The 23,991-nt window shown below is 43.8% G+C and overlaps 1 protein-coding gene across 2 annotated transcripts in view; it reads right to left on the bottom strand.

Annotated features, from left to right (window-relative positions):
* Positions 1-23,991, bottom strand: part of POLR3D (RNA polymerase III subunit D) — a 200,826-nt gene that overhangs the window by 74,366 nt on the left and 102,469 nt on the right. For both annotated transcript variants that reach the window (XM_078666377.1, XM_078666376.1), the window contains exons 3-4: positions 21,739-21,782; positions 18,418-18,569 (exon numbers count right to left, since the gene is read on the bottom strand). In XM_078666377.1, coding sequence (XP_078522503.1) covers positions 18,418-18,569; positions 21,739-21,782 — 196 coding nt within the window. The remainder of the gene's footprint in view (positions 1-18,417; positions 18,570-21,738; positions 21,783-23,991) is intronic.

Genomic DNA, 23,991 nt, shown 5'->3' with positions numbered 1-23,991 from the left:
ATACAAATTTGTTTATAAAAAAAAAAGGAAGGTTTGGGTCTGGCAAAAGGATTCTTTTGTCAGGTCGAAATGGTACTTTAAAACTGCACACACAGGATCTCCAATAGCAGGCTTGAGGCATGTTTAAACAAGTACTTAAGTGGGTGGCACAATCAGTGCGGATGTTCCACTAGTCGCATTTAATTTACAGGCCCTAGGCACATGTAGTACCACTTTCTAGAGACTTATAAGGAAATTAAATATGCCAATTGGGTATAAGCCAATTCTTCCATGTTTTAAGGAGCGATCACTAGCACTTTGTGCTAAAGTTAGCAGTGGTAAAGTGCACAGAGTCCTACATCCAACAAAACCGAGTTCAGCAAAAAGGGGAGGAGGAAGACAAAAAGTCTGGGGATGACCCTGCAGAAAAGGGCAATTTCCAATAACGTGTCAGCCTTCTTATATTCATTGCTATATTATAGCCAGAAATAAAACCACATTGGCCTTCTTGTACCAAACAGACAACTTCAAAACTCAATCTACAGGCCAATACCCTACATAAAACTTTAGTGTCTGAATTAATCATAGCAAGCGCTAGGAGGATAGCTCCATAGGGCCACCTTTCCGTTTTAGCATAAATATATGTGACTCCCTTCCACATAATAGATGGAAGGAAACCCATCTGAAGAGCCTCCCCAAAAATCTTTAGCAATTTCATAGTTAATTGTGAAAAGAAAACCTGGTACAATTCGGTGGGTAATTCACTTGGTGGTTTACCATTTGGTATCAACTGCAGGGCTTCCCTCAATTCTTCCAATGTAATGTTGCCCTCCAAAACCTCCCTAAGAGAGTCACTCAACTGCACAAAATAAACAGAGCTAAGCTAACCTGTCAAGTGTTCAGGGGACACCAAGTTTGTGCTACTAAATCAACCACAAATGGATGGACAATGATTTTTTATAGCCGCCTGTGTCTTGGCCACTGTACCATCAGGATTACAGAATGTCTATATGGGAGAAACATGATGTTTCTTTGCAATAATCCAAGACAGGAGCTATCTTTGTTTGTCTACCTTCCTATGCAATTGCTGACGATATTTCCTCAGCGTGAATTTGTCCAATCTATCCCAAGTGGCACCTAATGCTCACTCGGACAATAACACCTCAGGAACGTACTTGGGGAGGTTAGGGCTCTACGCTGGACATCCGCGAGCTTCTATATATCCAGGTCCATTTGCAATTTTCCCCAAACCCTGTGAATCAGATCAAGATATTCCTCCTGGCCAGGGCCTTTGTTGCTTCCCATTCATTAACCCAAGTTCCACTGCTGCCTCAGCTACCCTCAAAGTAGTACTTAATACCTGCACCCAGGGTTTCAATACAAGTGGGATCAGGAAGCAACCCTGTCTGGAGTCTCCATGTAGCATGTGTTCCTGCAACCGCCCCCAAGATGCATCCAAGTATTTGCAACAGCGATGTGGCAAAAACCTGCCAAGATACTGGACCGATTGTACAGCTGGAGCAGCGAGTCTACCAAAATGCAATGCAATCTGCTATAGGTATTGTGAGTCAGTAAGTGACAAGAATACTCTTTAACTGTAGGATGAAACTTTTTCCAAATATCTACACACACCATGTTTTCGATAACCTCTGAGTGTACTTGTCATCCCTGGCTTTGTGCCCTGCTTCGGGGGTAGACTATCTATCAATCCATCTAAGATGCTATTAAAATTCACCCCATTCCCTCTCATATAATTGAGAGTATCAACATATTCAGCAAGCCGGTTGTGAATCTTAAGAGTAAAACAACTTATCATCGCTGTTAGAAGCATAAAGTTAACAATGTATCCCATCCAGCATACCATAAACAAGGAGATATCGACCCTCAACATCAACCTCCGAATAAATACATTTGAAGGGCACTCAACCTGCCATCCAAATCAACACCCCCTAGCATAAGCAGAGGAAGTGGACAAATACAGCTGTCCCTGCCATTTTTCTTTACTTTGAGTTCCTCCGGATTAATGAGGTGGATACTCTGAATACAAGCAATATCAACCTTGTGTCTTTGAGAAATGAGAGCACACTATATCAATTTGTGTATGCATTCGTTGTTGTGTGCCTACCACATTAGTCTCTTATAATGCATGACCATGTATATATCGTTTTTAGGTCTCGCCTGAGCCAGCGCATGCACTGCTCTGTGAGACATTTAGTAAGTGGCTTTTCAAAGTGCTAGCCACAAGCTTTTGGTGGCCTCAAGCTGTCGCGTTCACGCGCGCAGCTGCCATTTGGCTTTCTTATCTCTTCCTCAGCATCGCTCGCCATTACTTTCACTTTCGCAGCCGCGTGGCCGTGTCACTTTCACGGCCGCGCGGTCATTGCTTGTTTTATTTGGTTTCCCTCATGGTCTCTGCCTCTAAAGACGCTGTGGCTATCTTGGAACACACACGCACGCACCACTCCGAGCGATCAATTTCACTTTCTCGGCCGCGAAAGCGGCCAATGCTTGTTTTGTCTGCTGCCTCTTTGTTCGCATCTGTTTCTCTCTTGGTTCCAGTCCCACTCTAGGGCGATGATCGCTTTCACTTTCGCGGCCGCGAAAGCGGACAATGCTTGTTGTTATTATCACAATATGTTTTTTTTATTTTGTTTCCCTTATGGTCTCTGCCTCTAAACTCTGTGGCTATTCTTGGAATGGTGTTTTCTCAATCCAACATAGCCAACATGTTTCTTCTAAACATGCCAACCATTTTGGAACTTTAAAACAAGGATATACGTGCACAATACCATTGTAAGAGAACTATGTTTATTTTTATTTTTTATTGCAAGCATTGGCTGGTGGTTGCATGTTTCCTTTTTTTTAAATGTGTATTCCTTTAGTTCATATTGCAAAATGGTTGTTGAGTTTGTGTGTGTTTTCTTAAGAGTGGGTAAGTGGGTGAATGCAAGAATAAGTCAGTGAGTGTCTGAGTGCATGATGAGTGCGAGGGTAAGCTATAGTGCTTGACCATCTCATCAGAGGTAGTAAGCGCCATATTAAAGCATGTACACTACAACACAGAGTGCAATCATAATGCAAGCCCCTAAACTCACCAGTGACTGAGGAGGCCTTTCAGTTAAAAGTAGACCTATTGGTATTGCCAATGCTTGCTTAGGACATGAACATCTCTCCTCCACCACGCAGAATCCCTTCATCCTCTGAGCACTGGTTCTTGCTTCATCTCTTACCTGCCTTTAATCTGATCTTTAGATTAAGGCTGTGTTGCAACGGCGGCAGTGCCTTCCTGCCTCCCCCCCTGACCCTTCCCCTGGCCAGGTTCCCTCATTAGCGGGCAGCCCTGCGGTTCCTGTTATCTCTGCATTACAATGCATCTTCCCTGGAAGAGGCTGTCGCCACCCACGTCCCTGGCAGAGGGTGATTAACTGCTGCTATAGATAATTCTATTTGTGTGTGACTGAAAGGCGCCCCGAGAGGCTGCCCCCCCCCCCCCTCTGAGACCAAGACCCCATGCGGATACCACCGTGCTACACCGCGGCAGAGAGCCCGGGCTAGGGATCAGGGCACGCTTGGAGCACACCTTCAGATGCTTCCGTGGCACGTGGTGGTGATGAAACTGGATGCTATTGTATGGTGCAGGTGCACACGCTGTCCTTCGCATTCATTGCATTGTTTTTCGATAGACCCTAGGGCAGTGGTCTTCAAACTTTTTTATGCTGCTCCTCCCCCCTCTCCCCCAGTAAAGAAATAAAATGCATCAGGCCCACCTCAGCTTTTTCACAATTATTCTATTAAACTGGCAATGTGTAAATATGTCTTGATTTATTTAAACACAAGACATATTTAAACATTGCAGTTAAATTGTGTTAACATTTTCCCAGCTAGGGTATAAATGACAAATAAGCATTGGCATAGCCTATAGGTCTCGCCTTTGGGACCTTATAAGTGTTTAACCATGCAACAGTTAATGTTGGTGCACCAAGGATATTGTGCTGCATAACTTAATACTTATAAGGTCCCAAAAGCAAGACCTATTGGCTATGCCAATGCTTGTTCCTACTGGTGTGGATGCAAATTCGCTGTTCAGCCAGCGCCTTGGAGGATCAGCATATGTTATGTCATGTCAAATGAAAAAGAGCTGATTAGTACCTTCTGCTACACCACTCTGCGCTCAATATGTCTGAAATAGATGAAAAGGCGAAAACGAGCACTTTACCACCCTCTCCGGGTAAACACTTCTAAACATTCTACAAGAGCGTCTGCCCAATGAATGCGATTTTCTGAACCGACTCAAAGTAGCACTTAATACCTGCACCCAAGGTTTCTATACAAGTAGGATCAGGAAGCAACCATGTCTGAAGTCTCCATGTAGCATGTGTTCCTGCAATCAAGAGGCTTCCTGAAGCTAAAGCCCCCCCCCCCACTTAATAAAATAAAAAAACAGTAATATATTCATTATTTAACAATCAGGAAGCATGCAGAGGTATCAATGTGACTTTTCCCTCAGCCCCTAGGCAAGTTTGATGTTGCGAGAGAGAAGAAAACACTCACTCCAGCTCCCCTATCTAGCTAACCCGCCTATATCATTATGCACTCCTACCCTTGCACCAGTCTGAATCTACACCAGTATTAAGTGTCTTGTTCCAGGAACTGGTAATATCCCTTGTGTGAAGAGGGGAAAAAACATGGTCACCCTGCGTACACTATCAGCCATGTTCCCCTGAAATCTCCAGAGACCAGTCTTGTTCCATCCCACAGGCCTCCACAAAGGAGTGGTCCAGAGAGTACCTCCTCATCCCCAAATTTCCATTTTCCCCACCCATGGGTCTGCCCGACTCTGCCCTGCAGCCGCTGTCCACATCGGGAGTCAGACCACTGGGATCATACTGAAGGTCGACCAGATCCACAAACTTCGACAGTTGCTCTCCAGGTCCCGACCAGGTTAACCATCTGCAGCCAGTACCCCACTAGTTCCAGAGCTGTAAAGAAATTAGACTTACCATCAAGGAGAACACGTAGATTTACTGGAGCATATACTTCAGTGCCATAGCTGAGTTTTTGTACATCTCATGTGTTGCATTTTCTGCGTGTAGTTGTGGAAGATTCGGGCAACTACTCCCTCATACCGGACTTCAGAGAGCATCCTGGCCTGTCTCTGTAGTTTAGAATCTTGGCGATGAGAGCCCTGAGAGGGATTCCCAGGGGAGGCATCGGACGAGCGCTCTTTGTGCCCTCTCAACTATAAAACACTGAAGAGAGATCTGCAAAACGAGGGTATTATTTTGTGGAAAAGTAAATTTTGCCATGTACTGTGTCCCTACGTGTCCCCCATCTTATGTTATGTGTGCATGATTAATATGCATATGTATTCCCCATGTTCGATTAAAGACGCAATTACAGTTGTGTCCATCTCTAGTATGCCAGTTTCCAGTTCTCGTGAAAGCTACGAGTATTAGGCCTATGTAAAGTTACGTTGCCACGTTTCTCAGTGTGCACGGTATTTCATTGAAAAGTCCCCGTTTCTAGGCCTCAAAAGGGCCCGTACACCAGATTCAGCTCCTGTCTCCTGAGCCCTCGCTGAGGAGCGATACAGCCCCCACCTGTATTCCTGACCCTTCACTTACTTCCTGCCTCACAGTGCCCGGTTCGGCCTGGCTCTGCCTGCCAGTCTGCCAAGAGTATGTTATGATTCTAGTTATCAGTCCAGCCCTCCTCTTCTGCATTCCTAAGCTACTGAATCGCATCAATAGTTTCCGTCATCGTCTAGCCTTTACGTCTCCATGTAAGAGTAATACTGTATTAATGGTCATTTAATATTCCTCAACACGCACTACATGTAGAATAATGCATGCACCAGTCTTAGAGTCTGTTAGCCTTTACCCCGATAACTTTTGGATTCTATCAACATGTTCTCCAAACATCAGATACTAGATAATGTCTAGGTACATGTCGCCCTGACTCTCCAGACTTCAGTCTCTGCTCCTAGCGCAGAAGTCATAGCCCCCAGCTTCTCCTAGTAACACGTCATTGTTAGTTTGCGCGCACCATTAGGTTAGAGGTCCCGGCTCCTCAGGTAGCCCCCTCCATGTTTCCGCCCCATTTATGACATCTTCTGTTACGTTTACATCACATGTCTATGTACACGCCTCCTGTTACACCTACTTTCACCCTTATCTTTCGCGACTGCTATGCACCCCACCCACTGCTCCGCCTATCGTATGTACTGTAATGCAATTGTTTTAGTATATATACTTGTGCACTGTTATTAAATGTTACGCCGACGCCGATCCTGCCCCCGGCAGCGCTGCCATTCTATTCCTGTGCAGGTTGTCCTGTTCCTGTCCTTTATGCTGTATTAAACCTGCAAACTCCTACTACCTCGAATCTTGACTCTTATTTATTGAGCTATCTGTTATTACTATATCCAGTCAAAAATAGATCCGGTATTATTTATTTATATACCACATAATGGCGCCCGAATAGGGACTTGCCCTTTCCCCACGCGCCGGTGAAGCCACGTATGCCCCCTGATCCTCTGCAGCCGTGACGGAACCATACCGTGCACGTGCAGATATTTCTGCTTCAAGTATCCCTCAGGCCCACGGAGGAGACGGAGGTTGCGGTCCAGCATCCAGACGAGGCGGTGGAGGAACGCGGCGAGTCCCGACCAGAGCCCAAGCCGAGAGTCCAAGGTCCGAGGTATCCGGAGGCCCACCCGTAACAGAAGTCCGAAGTGTGTCCGTCCGGCGTCGAAGCAGTCCAGTCCAGTCCGAGGCCTTCCGTTCTTGCTGCCCGGTGAGTACCGTTGCTGGGGTAGTATCTAGACAGGGTCAATCTAATTGACTCTGGTCCGTGGGTTTGGTGGTACACAGACCCAACACGAAGTGTCCACTCCGGTGGATGCGGGTCCTGACGTGTCTCTTTATGAGACCGGTAAGTTTCGTACTGTTTCAGCAGTGCATCTAGTTTCTGTTCTAGTCCGTTCTGTTCTCGAGAAAATTCATGTATTCTGTTTTCAGTATTCCAGGTAGTATTTTGTCAAGACTGTTATTTTAAAATGTCATTCATGTATCTCAATGTCGTGGTATGAAAGTGGTGTAATTATCGTGTTTATTGTGTATTGTATTGTGTCTAGATTACAGTCCAGTCATGCCTTTGTTTTCCAAACTACGTCAGTTAAGAACTAGAAAAGGTCTGTTAGAAGCAGCAGTTCCTGTCCCGCCTAGGGACAGTCCAGGTCATTTTATGTATCAGAAGCATGGCATAAGTGCCATATTATATCTAGATTTATGGGTGGAGTACACCAAAGAGTTAGAAGAAAAGTATAGATGGCCCGTATCAGGTACGTGGGATGCCGAGTGCATCATGCGAGTAGAGGAAGCATTATGGAAAAAGAAAGCCAGACAGTCACAGAAAGATGCCATCGAGTTATGGCGCAAAGAATCTCATAAGAGAACCGAAAAAGAAATCAGAAAGTCAGAATTAAGTAGAGAATCCTCAGAAAGAGCCCAAGAAAGGGAATTAATCGAGATAGGTGAGCGAGTTAAAACCGAACAGTCAGACAGACAGAGGAATGCCCTCATTAAGGGTATGTATCCTCTTCTTGCCGAGGGCTTGCCAAAAGCGACCCCGGAGGCATCCAGTAATTTTCCGCCACCATTAGTTCCGACCAAGCTACGTCACAAACCGACCGCAGCTGATATTTTTATCTCGTCCTATTTGGACGACACAGTCCCAGAATATGCAAATCCTGTTCCACCAGCTCCTGTAAATAATGTAAATCCTGCTCCTCCAGTCACCGGGGCACCTTTTGCAGTACCTGCTACGGTACCCCCGGTCCAGCCCATAGTACAACTTCCCGCCACATCAGTCACTCTGCCAGCACGAAGAGTATCAGTCGACGATTCTAGTATAGGGGCCGCAGGAGGAGGTCCTCCTGGTACCCCGCCACCACACCAACGTGTAACGTTGGTCGAGTTACATAAACGTGCGTTACAGCGTACGCCCAAATATAAGTCCGTTGCAGAAATCCGACGAGCTCTTACTGAATGCCGCTATGATCCAGTCACAGGCGATGATAGTACGGTTATATATTCCATACGTGTAAGACGGGTGACCGGGTATTTGGACACCCTACCGGATATGAAAGAAGATCTAGACAGAATATATTGTTTCATCCGTACAGGGGATGATCCAGAAAGTATTGGCGAAACCATGTCTCAGAGGAAAGCTGAGATCCAGCTCATGATATTAAAATTTCTGATTAATTGTTTAATAAGGGAACAAGATTATCCGACCAAAGATCCGGCCGAAATGAGAACCCTGACCAGGTGGAGTGATAATATAGCCGAGGGTAAGCACAGAACCATCAGTAGTATAGAGAGTATGTACAAGAAAATTCGTAAGGAAATAATAAGGTTACACGAACAACGTAAAACAGCACAAGTAAGCGAGAAAGAGAATGACTCTCCTACAGAAGAGGTAGAGGACGAGAATACCGCCAGAATAGCGTATGTAGGTAGAACTAGACTTTCCGACCGACATTCACGTCTGGAACACAAGAAAGTCTTTCATCATCCAGCATCGGAACAAGGTTCTCTAGAACAAGTATTTCAAGCTACCGATCACATTTTGAAATCACGAATCGGTTATAGTGAGTTAAGTACTATGCATGAACAAGAACTAGCCCGATCAGCAGTCCGATGGACTACTGATTCTACCACTTTTCCAGACGAAATAGTGGCACAAATGTTTCTGAAACTGCCCCCAGCCGAGCAGCGACTGGTGGGTATGTATATGATTCAGCACCTCATTACATTGTATGAGGGTCAACATTCTGATCCAGGTCCGTTACATGATGTCCTGAACGAGTTACTCCAGTATAGATGGAAAGGTTTAGGTACCGATTTAATTAGTGTCGTTCTAGAACAGCGCCACAAATATAGTATGTTTTTGAACCCGCATTTTGTTCATGTCTCACCTCCAGAAAGTAAACCGTTTTACATAGATAGACAGCATCCGCTACGAGAAGTACACCCAGTCAGGACAGCAGATGGTGAAATGCAACGAGTATTTGTTTACACCCCAGTTACCAAAATGGAACTCTTAGAGATGAAGAAATTAATTCCTTGTCACAACAAAGATCCAGCAGGGTTCCACCGAGAATTAAAGGACATGCTCCGTATGGGAGAATACACGTATCCAGATATTATTAAAATGTTGAAGGTCCTGTTGCCCGCAGGGGTATACGAAAAACTCAAGGAAAAAGAATGGGAGGTGGGAGAGAAAAAGATCGATTGGGCAGTTCTAGAAGCTGAAGATAAGATACGAGTACCAGGTACCGGTCTTGGAGACAAATGTAAAGAATTACCAGAACTGTTAATACAAGTTTTGCCCAGATTGTTAGCCACTAAAAAGGAAGACTGGGATGCAATCTCAGCCTGTAAACAGAAACAAGATGAAGACACTAGTGATTTTTATTCTAGGTTTGAGAAATGTTTCATTATAAACAGTGGCTTGAAGACGAGTAGCGAGTCATACCCTCATCTTTTTGTTACTAAATTAGTCGAGAATTCAAGTCCACAAGTTAAGAATCGAGTTTTAAAAGTCGAAAGTACATGGCAAGCTAGTACCCCGTCCCAGATGTTACAGATGCTCCAATATCACCAGAATAGAATCAGAGAAGAGCAAGAACACGAGAGAAAACGTATGAAAGACACGAAAATGAAAGTACTAGTTGCACAATCTGTTCCACAAGACAGTCAGAAGAGGGGTCCGAATCAAGTCAGTCATCCTGCAGCTCCCGTTAAAGGGACATGCAATTATTGTAAACAGCCAGGTCATTTCATAAACGAGTGTGCAGTTCTGAAACATAATATAGCTACTGGTAAGACTAAAGAAAGACCACGTCCGCCTAGACAAGAACAAGTTTCACAGACTTCTCAGCCACAGAATGCACAACAGACAGTTCCAGCACCGCAGCCTATTGCTGCAACACAGCATGTTACACAGCAGATGTACCAGTATGCTCAGGCAGAGTATCCAGAGTACCAACAGTATTCATGAAACAGCCTAGAGAGGGAGGTAGGCTTGCCTCTCATCGAGATTCCTGTAGATCAAGAAGGTCCCTATATTCATAGTCAAGTATTAGGGAAAGACAGAAAGTTTCTGATTGATACAGGGGCAAGTAGGACTACCATAAGTCACGCCGAAGTTCCAGGGGCTCCGCTCTCAGGCTCTAGAAATGTTTCCCTTGGATTTTCAGGAAAGCCTATTGTAAACGAGATTTCAAAGCCAGTTATTCTAGAAGTAGGTCCATTGTCCCGCACTACTGATCTATTACTTACGAAATCATGTCCAGAAAACCTGTTAGGCATTAAGACACTGAAAGAACTAGGTGCAGTTATTTGCTGCTCCCCAGAGGGAATACGTTTGTTTTTACGTGACTTCAAGGGTCACTATGTATTACGAGATTTTGATCCGAGATTGTCTAATGTCCCGCAGCATCTATGGGCGCAAGGTCCAACTGATGTAGGTTACATGCAAATCACACCCCATCGTGTGACTCTCAAACCAGGTGTAGTGTTACCACGAATCAGACAGTACAGATTACCACCTGAGGCTGTAGCAGCCTTATCTAAAATAATTGACGAGCTCATTGCTCAAGGAGTAGTTGTAGAAACTGACTCCAATGTATGTAATTCTCCGATCATTCCAGTCATGAAACGTACTGATCCAAATGCACCCCCAGTATATCGATTAGTGATTGACCTTCGAGAACTCAATAAATGTATTATTCCCCAGTACCCAGTTGTCCCAGATATCTCTTCCCTATTGACAGCCATTGATTCCGAAGCCTCATTTTTCACAGTCATAGACCTCAAGAACGCGTTTTTCAGTGTCCCCATTCATCCAGACAGCCAGTACATTTTCGGTTTTTGTTTAAATGGAAGGAGCTATAAATTCACACGAGCTCCTCAAGGTTTCACAGAAAGCCCTAGCATTTACAGTCAAGCACTTAAGAGACAACTAGACAACATTCACATGCCAACTGACACTGCCCTGCTCCAGTATGTCGATGATCTACTGATCACAGCCCGTTCTGAACGTGCTTGCGAGCGAGCATCACTTACAGTCTTGTATTTCCTTGCCGAGATGGGGCACAAGGTGTCCCCTTCGAAGCTTCAATTCTGTGTCCAGCAAGTGATCTACTTAGGCCACTTACTGTCCAAGTGGGGTAGACAGTTGACACCAGACCGTATCCAGTTAATAGCGAGTCTTCCTCAGCCCAAGACCCAGAAGGAGGTACGTGCTTTTATCGGCCTTACTTCTTATTGCAGACAATGGATTCCTCAGTATGCATTTCTAGCCAAGCCACTGATACAGTTAACGACACAGGAGGCAGCCGTATCGACTGTCCTCCCTGGACATCTGAACATACACTTAGTTTCAATGAGTTAAAGAAAGCTTTATGCCAAGCTCCTGTTCTAGCTACACCGAACTACAGTAAGCCTTTTACACTTTTTGTTACAGAACGTGATGGTACAGCATTATCTGTTCTCACACAAGATCAAGCAGGACAATACAAGCCCTGTGCTTATTTTTCTAGCACACTAGATCCTGTAGCCCAGGCTCTGCCTGCGTGCCTCAAGTCAGTTGCAGCCACAGCACTAGCTATCAGACAAAGTGATTCCATAGTATTAGGACACTCCCTGACAGTACAAGTTCCACACTCCGTGGAAGTTCTTTTAAACCGAACACAGACTCAGCACTTGACAGTTGCACGTTTAACAGGTTATGAACTGACACTGTTCCAGCCACACATAGAAATCAGACGCTGCAACGTTCTAAATCCTGCTACACTGTTACCGTCAGTTAATTCGAATCCTGCCACACACGACTGTGTGGAAGTAGTTAACACTATGACTAAGCCAAGACAAGATCGGACAGATATTCCATTACCAGATCCTGACCTGACACTTTATGTGGATGGTTCATGTATGAGAACAAGTACAGGAGAACTAGTAGCCGCGTATGCAGTGACTACTGACACTGAAGTTATAGAAACACACCGTATTGACACCCTGTCTGCTCAAGCAGCAGAGCTAGTTGCTCTGACACAAGCCTGCATACACGCCAAGAACCTGAAAGTCAATGTTTACACAGATTCACGCTACGCATTTGGAGTCGTACACGACTTTGGAGTGCTCTGGCAGGAGAGAGGTTTCATGACTTCTCATGGAACCAAGATTCAGCATGGTCTCCTTATTCAAGCTCTGTTAGATGCCATACATTTACCAACATCTATCGCTATCATGAAATGCAAAGCACATACGAAAGTTACAGACATTGTTTCCCAAGGTAATGATCTAGCAGATCGCACAGCCAAGCTTACAGCACAGACACCAGATATGCCAGTTAACAAGACACCGACATCCACTCTAGAACAGACTACTTGTATGACAGTTAAGGACCCTACTCAAGATGTCATAGATATCCAGTTACATGCTACTCCCGATGAAATCAAGAAATGGTCCGAACAAGGAGGGGTCGAGACAGATCAGGGATGGGTAACGAAGGGAAAAGCCACATGGTTTCTCCCCGACTCAATGGTTCAAGTCATTATCAATACCGCACATAGTCCAGCACACTTAGGAGAAAAAGCCATGTTAGACAGTATCCAGAACATTTGGTTTAACAAGCATTTACGAGCTGCAGCCAAGCAGAAAGTCCGTACCTGTATGATATGTTGCCAGTTTAATCCAGGTAAAAGTGTCCCGGTGGAACAAGGTGGATTCCAGCCCCCTGACCACCCTTTTGAAGCCCTCCAGATGGATTATATTCAGATGGAGCGATGTCGAGGTTTCAAGTATGTCCTTGTAGTTGTATGCGCTTTGTCCAGGTGGACAGAAGCATATCCAGTCCCAGATTACACAGCCGCGACCACTGCCAAGCAGTTGGTTCGTGAATTCTTCCCCCGCTATGGACTCCCTAGGGTCGTATATTCTGATAACGGCCAGCCATTCTCATCCGAACTGATGAAACACGTTTCCCTGTTGTTAGGATACCAGTGGAAGTTCCATTGTGTACGCCATCCTGAAGCAGCCGGTCTAGTAGAGAGACATAACCAGACCCTGAAAATCCGCATTGCTAAAGTTTGTAAAGAGAAAGGTGTAGACTGGCTAGTAGCTCTGCCAGTCGCTCTGTTTTATATGCGCATGGTCGCACATTCCAGATCAGGTCTGTCCCCGTACGAGGTCGTTTTTGGCCGCCCCCCGAATATGTGGGGTACACCTAGACCCCGAAGTATTACAGATGTTTCAAGTAATATGCTGACAGATTACCTAGCTTCCTTGATGTCTGCCCTACACTCTTGTCGTTCACAGGTTGCCGCCGCATTTCCAGACAATACCGAGGTGGCACCGCATGAAATCGTTCCTGGAAGTCTGGTTCTCGTAAGGAACTTTGATCGTTCAAGTCCGCTGGAGCCCCGCTGGAAGGAGCCCAAGCAAGTCCTCCTGGCCACCCGTACTGCCGTCAAGCTGGAAGGCAGGAAGGGCTGGGTGCATTTGTCGCATGTAAAGAAGTTTTATGGACTAAAGACTGTTTCCAAGAACATTTCCGAGGATTTTAAAGACTGCCAAAGTACTATTCTCAAGGACTGTCCCGCAAAAGACAATGATACAAAACCCTCCCTGTTAGAGAAAACTCCGCAACAGGAGTATAAGTTGAAATTAAGGTCTAGTAAAATAAGTCAGCCAGTTTGATTGTCTAAGTCCTCCCCTAGGTGAAACGGTTAGACCGGTTTCTGACATGTATAAAATAGACCCCCATAGTGAGAGAGTTAGTCAAAACTCAATCCGATGTATCGTTTTTCTAAGTTTCATATTGTTTTTCAGCCTTATGATTACCAGCACGAGTTATGCATTGCATTTATGTTTTCCAATTTCTCATGTAAATAAGTCTTCTAATACTACAGTAGAACACATGTTTAGTGATCTGCCTCCTCATGAACTCTCTTATCGTCTTGCTATGCGAAATAATTCTTTTATCCGCATGTTACATTATTCACACCAGACCAGCAATGCCACTAATTGTTGGGTGTGTGGTCGACTCCCCCCTTTCCAGACACCGAAGGGAGTTCTGCCACTCTTTCCTTATCCATTTTCACATACTGGTTCGTGTGGAGCATGGTCCACGATAACGTCATCCTTAACAGATATGTCTTTTCTTAACAGTACATGTTTTCCAGACAAGCAAGGTCTTCCCCACAGAACAGGGTTAGATCTAGAAAATGAAGTTTATAATTTGGGTAATTATTCTTCGAATTTTATGGTCCTGAATGTTCAGTCTGATACTACTCCAGACTTACCCTCTATGTCAGTACTACCAGTCAAAGGTGAATTATGTGTCAGAAATAATGGTTCCGTACATGTAGGCCATAGTGATTGTACTACTATTGTCAAGTATAGTGACAGCAGGAAATCTATTTTCAAAGCTTCACGTCATTCTTATTTTATTTGTGGTCAGACCGCATATGTTCGTCTGCCCCTCGATTGGGAGGGAACCTGTTACATTGCATTCCTGCTGCCACCAGTTTTTCTAGCCCCACCTGACTATCATAGGAACTCCCACCTAGTACATACTAGACACAAGAGAGACCTCCCGATTGTCGATTATACTGAAACTGCTCTAGAACAATACATAGATATCAATAAAGGTGTCTTTCCCTACCTAGGTACTGTCGTGAATAGTAAACTGATACGTAGATTAACCAGAACACTTGAAGCAGTAGTGATTGAGACTACCTCTGCTCTAGGTAACTTAACCGAAGAGCAATCTTTTATGAGAATTGTCGTGCTCCAGAATCGTCTCGTCCTTGACGTCATACTGGCCGATAGGGGCGGGGCATGTAGAGTCATCGGATCTAGTTGCTGCATTTTCATTCCTAATAACGCGCCGTCTGTTTATTCAGCTATAACCAGACTCCATAAAATTGCCCATCTGTTACACCAAAATCCAGGCACCTGGACATGGTCCGGTTGGTTCTGGAATATAATTTCCGCCTGGGGATGGAAAGTATTGTCCTTTCTAGGTATTGCAGTAGCAATCATATTCAGTTGCTGCCTCTGCATACAATGTGGCCCTGCGATTTGCGGTATTTGTGCTACCTCTTGTATTCCTAGTCCCAAGTCCCGTTCTAAATCCAGTTCCAAGAAAATTCGAGACGAACAAATGATACTGTATGAAATGATAGATGGTATCATGAATATTGATGTTTCCTGATGGAAACGTAGTGACAAGGAGGGAATGTGGAAAAGTAAATTTTGCCATGTACTGTGTCCCTACGTGTCCCCCATCTTATGTTATGTGTGCATGATTAATATGCATATGTATTCCCCATGTTCGATTAAAGACGCAATTACAGTTGTGTCCATCTCTAGTATGCCAGTTTCCAGTTCTCGTGAAAGCTACGAGTATTAGGCCTATGTAAAGTTACGTTGCCACGTTTCTCAGTGTGCACGGTATTTCATTGAAAAGTCCCCGTTTCTAGGCCTCAAAAGGGCCCGGACACCAGATTCAGCTCCTGTCTCCTGAGCCCTCGCTGAGGAGCGATACAGCCCCCACCTGTATTCCTGACCCTTCACTTACTTCCTGCCTCACAGTGCCCGGCTCGGCCTGGCTCTGCCTGCCAGTCTGCCAAGAGTATGTTATGATTCTAGTTATCAGTCCAGCCCTCCTCTTCTGCATTCCTAAGCTACTGAATCGCATCAATAGTTTCCGTCATCGTCTAGCCTTTACGTCTCCATGTAAGAGAAATACTGTATTAATGGTCATTTAATATTCCTCAACACGCACTACATGTAGAATAATGCATGCACCAGTCTTAGAGTCTGTTAGCCTTTACCCCGATAACTTTTGGATTCTATCAACATGTTCTCCAAACATCAGATACTAGATAATGTCTAGGTACATGTCGCCCTGACTCTCCAGACTTCAGTCTCTGCTCCTAGCGCAGAAGTCATAGCCCCCAGCTTCTCCTAGTAACACGTCATTGTTAGTTTGCGCGCACCATTAGGTTAGAGGTCCCGGCTCCTCAGGTAGCCCCCTCCATGTTTCCGCCCCATTTATGACATCTTCTGTTACGTTTACATCACATGTCTATGTACACGCCTCCTGTTACACCTACTTTCACCCTTATCTTTCGCGACTGCTATGCACCCCACCCACTGCTCCGCCTATCGTATGTACTGTAATGCAATTGTTTTAGTATATATACTTGTGCACTGTTATTAAATGTTACGCCGACGCCGATCCTGCCCCCGGCAGCGCTGCCATTCTATTCCTGTGCAGGTTGTCCTGTTCCTGTCCTTTATGCTGTATTAAACCTGCAAACTCCTACTACCTCGAATCTTGACTCTTATTTATTGAGCTATCTGTTATTACTATATCCAGTCAAAAATAGATCCGGTATTATTTATTTATATACCACAATTTATCCAGTCTTCCAAGACTTTTTTCTGCGTTTTTCTTCTCCGCCCTCTCCGGAAACCCTAAAAATAGCAGGTTACACCTCCTTGCCCTTCTCTCAACATCCTCAACTCTGTTGTCCTATTGCTGGGCCAGAGCAGACTAGGAACGCATGATGTTTTTCAGTTCAGGCATTTCAGTTTTCATATTTTGCATAGTTTCTTCTGTTTGGAGAGCAAGTTTGCTGACTTTCCACAGATTCAATCTCAGGCAATTAAAGCTATAGTTATAGCATCTATCTTGGTCTCCCAAGTGTGTTCAGGACCAGTGCCCCTGAGGGACTCTCTGTTGTATTCGGCAGAGACGTTTTTGCCTGCGGTGAGGCAAATTGATACATTTTGGTTTGTTGAGCAGAGTAAGTCCCTTTGACTTTCACCATACTGCCCTAGACAATATTCCTCTTAAAAACTCAAAAAATGGAGGCGACCAAGAGATCCGACAAAGTACAACCAGTTTTAGTCAAAGTAAAGGTGTTCACCAGTACATAGTGGCTCTAGCACCTGATCAATAGGTGCCCCAACAATGTTCTCAATTAGGGTGTCCCAAGCTAGTCTGTACTTAGCATGGGGCAATGTGCTTTGAAAAAGCCCATAGGGGATGACTCAACGAGTGCAGGAATTCCATATGTTTGCACTGTTCACTTTTTGTGGATTATTCCAACCCCCAAAAGTATGGGGGGAAATCCATCTAGCCTGCAACATGTTGTTGAGAGTCTTCTCCCCACCATCAATGGCATGTTGCAGGGTTAATGGATTTTGAAGGAGGCGCCGCTTCTGGATGGGTCGCAGCTCACCCCAAGGACCCCAATTTTAGAGAAGTATTTGTTCATAGGAGATAGTGCTACACTCAAACAGGGGAAAGGTGGTTGAAGGACCAGGATACCCTTGGTGCTGCATCCCACACGACCCTCTGCTCCTCATCATCTCCAAGAATCCGGAGACCAGAAAGAAGCCATTCCGCTGTGTCTTGCCTCGAAGATGTTTAGTTGGAAATTCCTAGAGAATAAAGCATGGTCTGGGCCTTGAGAACAGGGGCAAAGCCTAGATGACGCACACCTTTGTGGAGGATTAACTTGTTGATAAAATCTCCCCAATAAGCCACATTTACCTGCAACCCAGGTGGCAAGGAATGAACTAGAGCTGCAAGAACTGCATGAGAAGGAGGGCATGGAATATAGACAAATTGACTGTACCTGCTGGTGAGTCTTTACTGCTCCCTCGACCTTCCAACTGTTATACTCATTTACAGAACTTTTCCTGAGACTCCTTAGCATAATGAACTTTGGTGAAAAACAGTTAGAGCCATAAATGATCTCTGTTCAGTCTCCCACTGTTAAAGCACAACAACTTGAAACTTAGCTATAATGGAATCCCCTGAATTTACATGCTTTTCCTTTTTTCACCTTTGCCAACCAGTACTTATTTTCCAGTTTAACTAGGGATACTAGATCTCTTTGTTCGTTGAGGGTTTGTTAGGTGGCAGGTAGGTATAGCTGCCACGGGGCACAAATGTGGTTCTTTCGATGGCAGGGGACGGTGAGAAATCTCTGCCACAGTGACAGTCACAGTTACAGATGGTGCAGCTACACCTGTCCGTAATAACACACACCACCCGGACAGTGGATGCCAGGCCACAAAAGCTCAGCCCTATGACCAGATCCTAAATCTTATCCTACAGATCAAGTGCAAATCAAGCTTCCCTGCTCTATAAATTTCAAAGACGGTCAAGCATTGTTCTTCACCACATGCACACAGCATCACCTCCTGTGCAGGCCAAGCCTCTTTGCACTGCGCCACCCAGAGAGCACCAAGTGAAATCTGTCATCTCCTAGGCAGAACAAGCCCTTCTACCAGGTCACCAACAGAAAGCAGTGGGTCACTAAACTGTGCATACATTCATAGAGCATACCTTTTTTCTTCATCATTTCTGCTGGACCCTGCTCAAAGATAGAGTGAGACTGGATAATCTCTGGTCGCCCCCTGCCACGTCCAGCCCCATCACGTTGGCGCTCACGATCCCGGTCCTTCTTTTCTTTCTTGATGGTCAGATCCTCTTTCGGCCTGGAGAGAAATGTGTAGGGTTTGGGAAAGGGCAAATGGGAGAATGACCACAAAACCATTAGTTAAGGAAGCCAGCTTCAAGTACAGAGCATGTCATGGTTTGTGTTCCAGGCGAAGCTCTGCAAAGAGATTAAGGCAGAGAAAATAAGCAGAGGGAAACAGAAGAGACGTGGTCCATTATTTAGATATGGAGACCCTTAGCAACCTTAGAAAGCTGTAAATAAATCTCATTACCACACAGGAAAAAAGGAAACTCCAAATGCCAGGGTCCATTATATTTTAGGGCCATTACTTATTTCTTGGAGTAACTTTCGCCATACTATTCCCTGAGAAACACCCTCCATGGGACTCCTTTTCTATCTCAATTCTTTGTCTTATCGAAACATCCACGCTTGTCCTTGCACACTGCACTCCCCCTTGAACTTGTACATCCATCATATGTCATATTTTTATTTGACCACTGTCTCCCTAAGTCTCTCAATGCCACAGTCCCTTGTAAGGGACCTCCACACATCCTGGAAACTGAGAAATAGCAAATGATTTATTGCTGAGCTAGACTCACCAGGACATCGAATCAAACTTCGGAATGGATGTAATTCACAAAGAACAACACCTACAAAGCCTTTGATCTTGCAAAATAGCCCTATTGAGAACTAAAATTGAACTTCTTTAAGGTAAACATGTTTCTTGCCTGATATGTCACACAAGTGATCAATTGGCCATTAGTCAAGACCATAAATCGAATTATCATCTACACAGTGGTTGGAATACTAGTTAGTAGTAGGGGTGGACCAATCACTTGGAAACCTGAATGTGATGCACCTTATAAAAATACCGACCCAAATAGAGTGGGTTTCTGGCCTCCTCAAGTGATGGTAGACGGAACGCTAGTTTCTCAGAAGATCAGAGCTGGTAGAGAGATGGCAGGTCGTCCGGCATAGCTGGCCCATCCACACTGATGCTAAAAACTATCATTCCCTCTACCATCACTTGAGGAGGCAAGAGACCCACCCTATTTGGGTCAGTATTTTTATAAGGTACACCGCATATAGGTTTTTTAGTGATTGGTCTACCCCTACTACTAGCTACTATCCAGCCACTGTGTAAATGATAATTAGATTTATTGTCCTGACAAATTGCCATTTTATGACCTGTGTGACAGATCAGGCAAGAAACATGTTGACTTTTTTTGTAGAAGCAACCACAAAACATTATGTCAGTGGTTTGCCACTTCTGTTTTTAATTAGACAAGAAGACACATCCATCAAATATTATTGAAGAGTACTACTTAGTCTTTTTTATACTTTCCTACGCACATTTGAACATAAAAATACCCATCTACACTTCACAGCCCTACACTCGCACTGCACATTACGGCTTTGGAATAGAAGATCTCAGAAAAAGAGCTTCTTCAAGGGTGCCTGTCGGCCAATGCAGCAGCGGCCAGACAGGGAGCAAGCCCAATGATGAAGCATAACACTCATTCGGGTGTGTGAGGGCCCCAGTTCCTAAAGGAGCGGACTCCTGCCCCACACCTTAGGATATTAGACCGACCCATCCTATATCTCTTGTTTCACTCTCTAAAAAAGAACTGCACACCTGGTTTATATTACTATTTGCAAGGAAAGCATGATATTCCCATAAGTTCTATCTGCACCAGAATGATTCTCAATGCATCCTTCAACAGGTGGTGTCTTCCATACCAAACTTAAAGTCTTCTATAAAAAGCTGATACTCAGGAAGCACAGACTCAACATGAATAACCCAGAAGATTAGAGATGTGAGTTGCCTTGCCTAGGGAATAGTAGCTTTTTTAACAGACTGAGATCATGAATATTCTGGATGACCACCACTTTAATTTCCACTCCAGTCACACAAATGAATCATTCCCAATAGCTAGTTGGTATGATCGCAAATGAAAACTGCATGGTAGTGAAGGCGCTCCACTCATCCTGCTAGATTTATCTGTTGTATTTGACGTAGTACATATTCCCATCCTCCTCTTTTTTATGAAAATAGTATCCTTCTCTGTTGTCTCATGGAAATAGGCATCCAAGACCAAGCCCTAGACTGAGCCCTCTTGTTTCTATTGAAAATAATATTAAGTGATTGATACAGCTGGTTACACCAACACGATGTGTGTGTGTGTGACAAGATTTAAGAGGAACTGAATAACCAAGTTTTCAATTTGCTTCTGAAGATTTTCTCAGAGGGTTCTGCTCTCAGATCGGGTGGAAGAAAGCTCTCGAATTTTTAAGCTAGAAAGGAGAAAGAGTATGCCCCTAGTCTGGCCCTTGTAAACCTTGAACTGTATCTAATTTAACTTTCTACATCCACCTCAAAGCGGTTAGTCTAATATCCTTCAGGACTCTACTGTTGACACTTGTAATGTAATCTCAATCTCAGCAGTGTGCCCTTTTCTTTTCAGTCTTTTTAGCGAAGCTGTCATGGCAATGGAATCACTCAACTCTGACTTATGCATGGTAGGACCATAACGTCAGGTATTTAAGAGCTTGATGACTAGGAACCACTCAAAACTGAATGCCAGCAAAAGTGACTTCCTGATCTGTGCCCCCTAGCTCTTATTTTAAACGTGTCCTTGCGCTGACCGTGCTCCCTGCCTCCTCTCCCCTCAAATAACCTACCAGGCTGGGTGCCCTGCCTGCAGTACTGGGATCTGAAATAAGTCTCATATCTTAGATATGAATTCACCATTGCATCAAAGGTCAATTCAGTCATCAAACCTTCTTTCAATATCCTTGATCTCCTCAGGTAGATAATCCCTTTCTTAAGTTTTCGATAACCAATTCAAGTCCCCATATATCTTTTCTTATTATCATGACTATGTCTATGTAATCTTGAAGTATTTAAAGGAGGTATACTGGCATTCCAGTATAGCTGCCTTAGCTTCATGATTGGTTAATTCCTTGAGGTGTAAATCTTGCACTTTTTGTGAACAATAAATCACACTGGGGAATTTTTAAACTGTAGATTCTCCCAACAAATTAATGTCATAATGGTGAGGGTTTTGCTCACCTTTCCACATCCAGGGCAATGCCAGGTATCATCACCCATTTCATGAGGTGTGTTTCATCGCTGATATGTTTATGTTTAGTGATGTAGGGTCAGATGTACAGCCACATGACACTAGCGAGAGAGAGATACTTACTCCTCCTTTATTTTCCTGCTGATGATGTTTGGAGTGAAGGTTTTCTGAAGGGAAAGAAAAAACATACTGAATTGTAACATAATCTATGACAAGTCACTGTCACAATAATAATAAAAGCACTCATTTTATTTACAAGTGATATTTTGTAACAAATACCTCAAACGTAATTAACTCTCCTTTCTGCAATTTTCGTTTTTGTTATTTCAGTCTTGGTGGTACTCATTATTATTAGCCCTCCAAGGCTATGGTGGAAATTCTGACTTCACCCATCCAAGGTTCAAAACCTGGATCAAGAGGTGACACAGATGAAAGTGTGTTTGTGGTGTTTGTATCGGTGAAACATAGCCAAAAGGTTACTTGAATGGCTTGAACTTCTACACCGGAGAGGTAAGGGATTACAGTGGGAATTAAGGAAAATGGACCTAGTTGTTACAGTAGTTTTCTAAAGTATCCAATTAACACCACATTTAAGAACAAGTCCAAGAACAGCCCTGAACTAGTATCACAATGCTAATCATATCCTGTCTGCTGGCAAAAGGAAGTCTTTTTCAGCCTAGCTCCATCCTCTTCAGAAGAGCCTTTGTTGCCTCGCTGACTAGGACTGATGAAAGGTCTTTGCCTCTGTGGTGACCTGACCATTGACGCAGGGCATTGCCTCCTAGTTTGGACCGTAAACAGGACAGTCAGAATTTAACCGTATTCAGAGAGGCCACACACAACTGTGATATCAAACCAAGAAATTGCTGGTGTGTCTACTGTGGTGAATGTATATGCAGAGTGAAGCACCTTTAAAGCCACACATATTATAGAGCTACAATATACAAAAATGGTGGCTGAAAATAGCATAAATAATAATAATATTAAATAAATAAAAATAAAATGTAATATAAATAAATACATTTAAATTAAAATGGTGGAAACAATAAAGACTTAAGCACGAACCAGAAAGTTATAAATATGAGTCAATAAATACTTGACCATGTGTGAACATTAAGATGGTATGAACAACATCACATACAAAGATGAGGATTCAGTTACAAAACTTAACAGTTTATGCAGAGGTTAGCAATCATTTTAAAATGAGTAATCCAGTTGCACGGACAAAAAAAATTGAAAACGGTCTTACTTATTGTAGCTGTTAGTGATGGGATGAACGAAAAGCAGACTGAGAAGTCTGAGGATTTAAAAAACAATTAACACACAGAATGACAATATGTACATTTTATCTTGTCACTCCAGAGTAATGGGAAAATAACCACCAATTCGTTAAATTAAATTTGAGAAAGGGCAACAGTAGTGATTTCCTATCAGTCAGTGAGATGAATTTTATCAAGAAACCTCTTAATTATCTTTCAGACAGAACCCTGTTGCTTCACTTCGAGCTGGAGCCTGTCTCAGGCGTGTGACTTTGCACTTGATACACAGTAACTGATATGCGTTTGAGAAATACAAATCTCTCAGCGGTTCCCTTAAGGTTGTTGGCTATGTCATAGCCAAGACCAGCAATGGCACAAAAAGAGTGGTCACTGATAAAGTCTGTGGAGTAAATAAAAAGTAATAACTGGAGACAGGCTCACTTACAAGGAAGGGATTGATCTCCAACACAGATTAACACCTGACAACTTGCGTTGTCCTGCCTAGCTGATTGGCCTATTGTTTCCTCAGAGCCAGGGAAGGTTGACACCTTTTACAGGCAGGTTATCTGCGTTAGCCTTAAAACATTAGTTTACATGAGAACTTTGATCCATGATTATTTTGCTTAGAATAGGGCACCTAATGGTGTCTCAGGAATTTTCCATGGATTTTGGTTCCCGGGGTCTCCTCTTGATCACATATAAAGCTTTGCTTGATCATTCCATACCATTAAAAAATAAACAGGTAAGGACGGGGAGGGCTGTTTTTGCACCAACAATGGGAGCATTCTGGCATGATTCGGTTAAGGTTACTAGGAGGGGAACTCTTTAAAAGGCATTTATTTGTTTAAATCTTTTTATTAACATTTATAGGTTGTCAAAAGGAAAGTAAAGGTATTCCTCCTGTACATAAGTATGGGGGTCTAACATAGGCATCAGGCAAATTGCCTTTACAGAGTGCACCATAACCAAGCTGAAAGCATGCTATCGTGAATATATAGGTTCCATCCTTCTTTTCACCCCTCTATCCCCCCAAACTCTGTGAACCATCAACTTGCAGAGTATAATCTCTCCATGACAGTGATCCACTTCTAAAATGCTGTTCATGGCTAGTCAGCCA

The sequence above is a fragment of the Lissotriton helveticus genome, chromosome 11 (assembly GCF_964261635.1).
Source record: "Lissotriton helveticus chromosome 11, aLisHel1.1, whole genome shotgun sequence".
Classification (NCBI taxonomy): Eukaryota; Metazoa; Chordata; class Amphibia; order Caudata; family Salamandridae; genus Lissotriton; species Lissotriton helveticus.
This window is presented reverse-complemented; position numbering and strand designations above follow the sequence as displayed.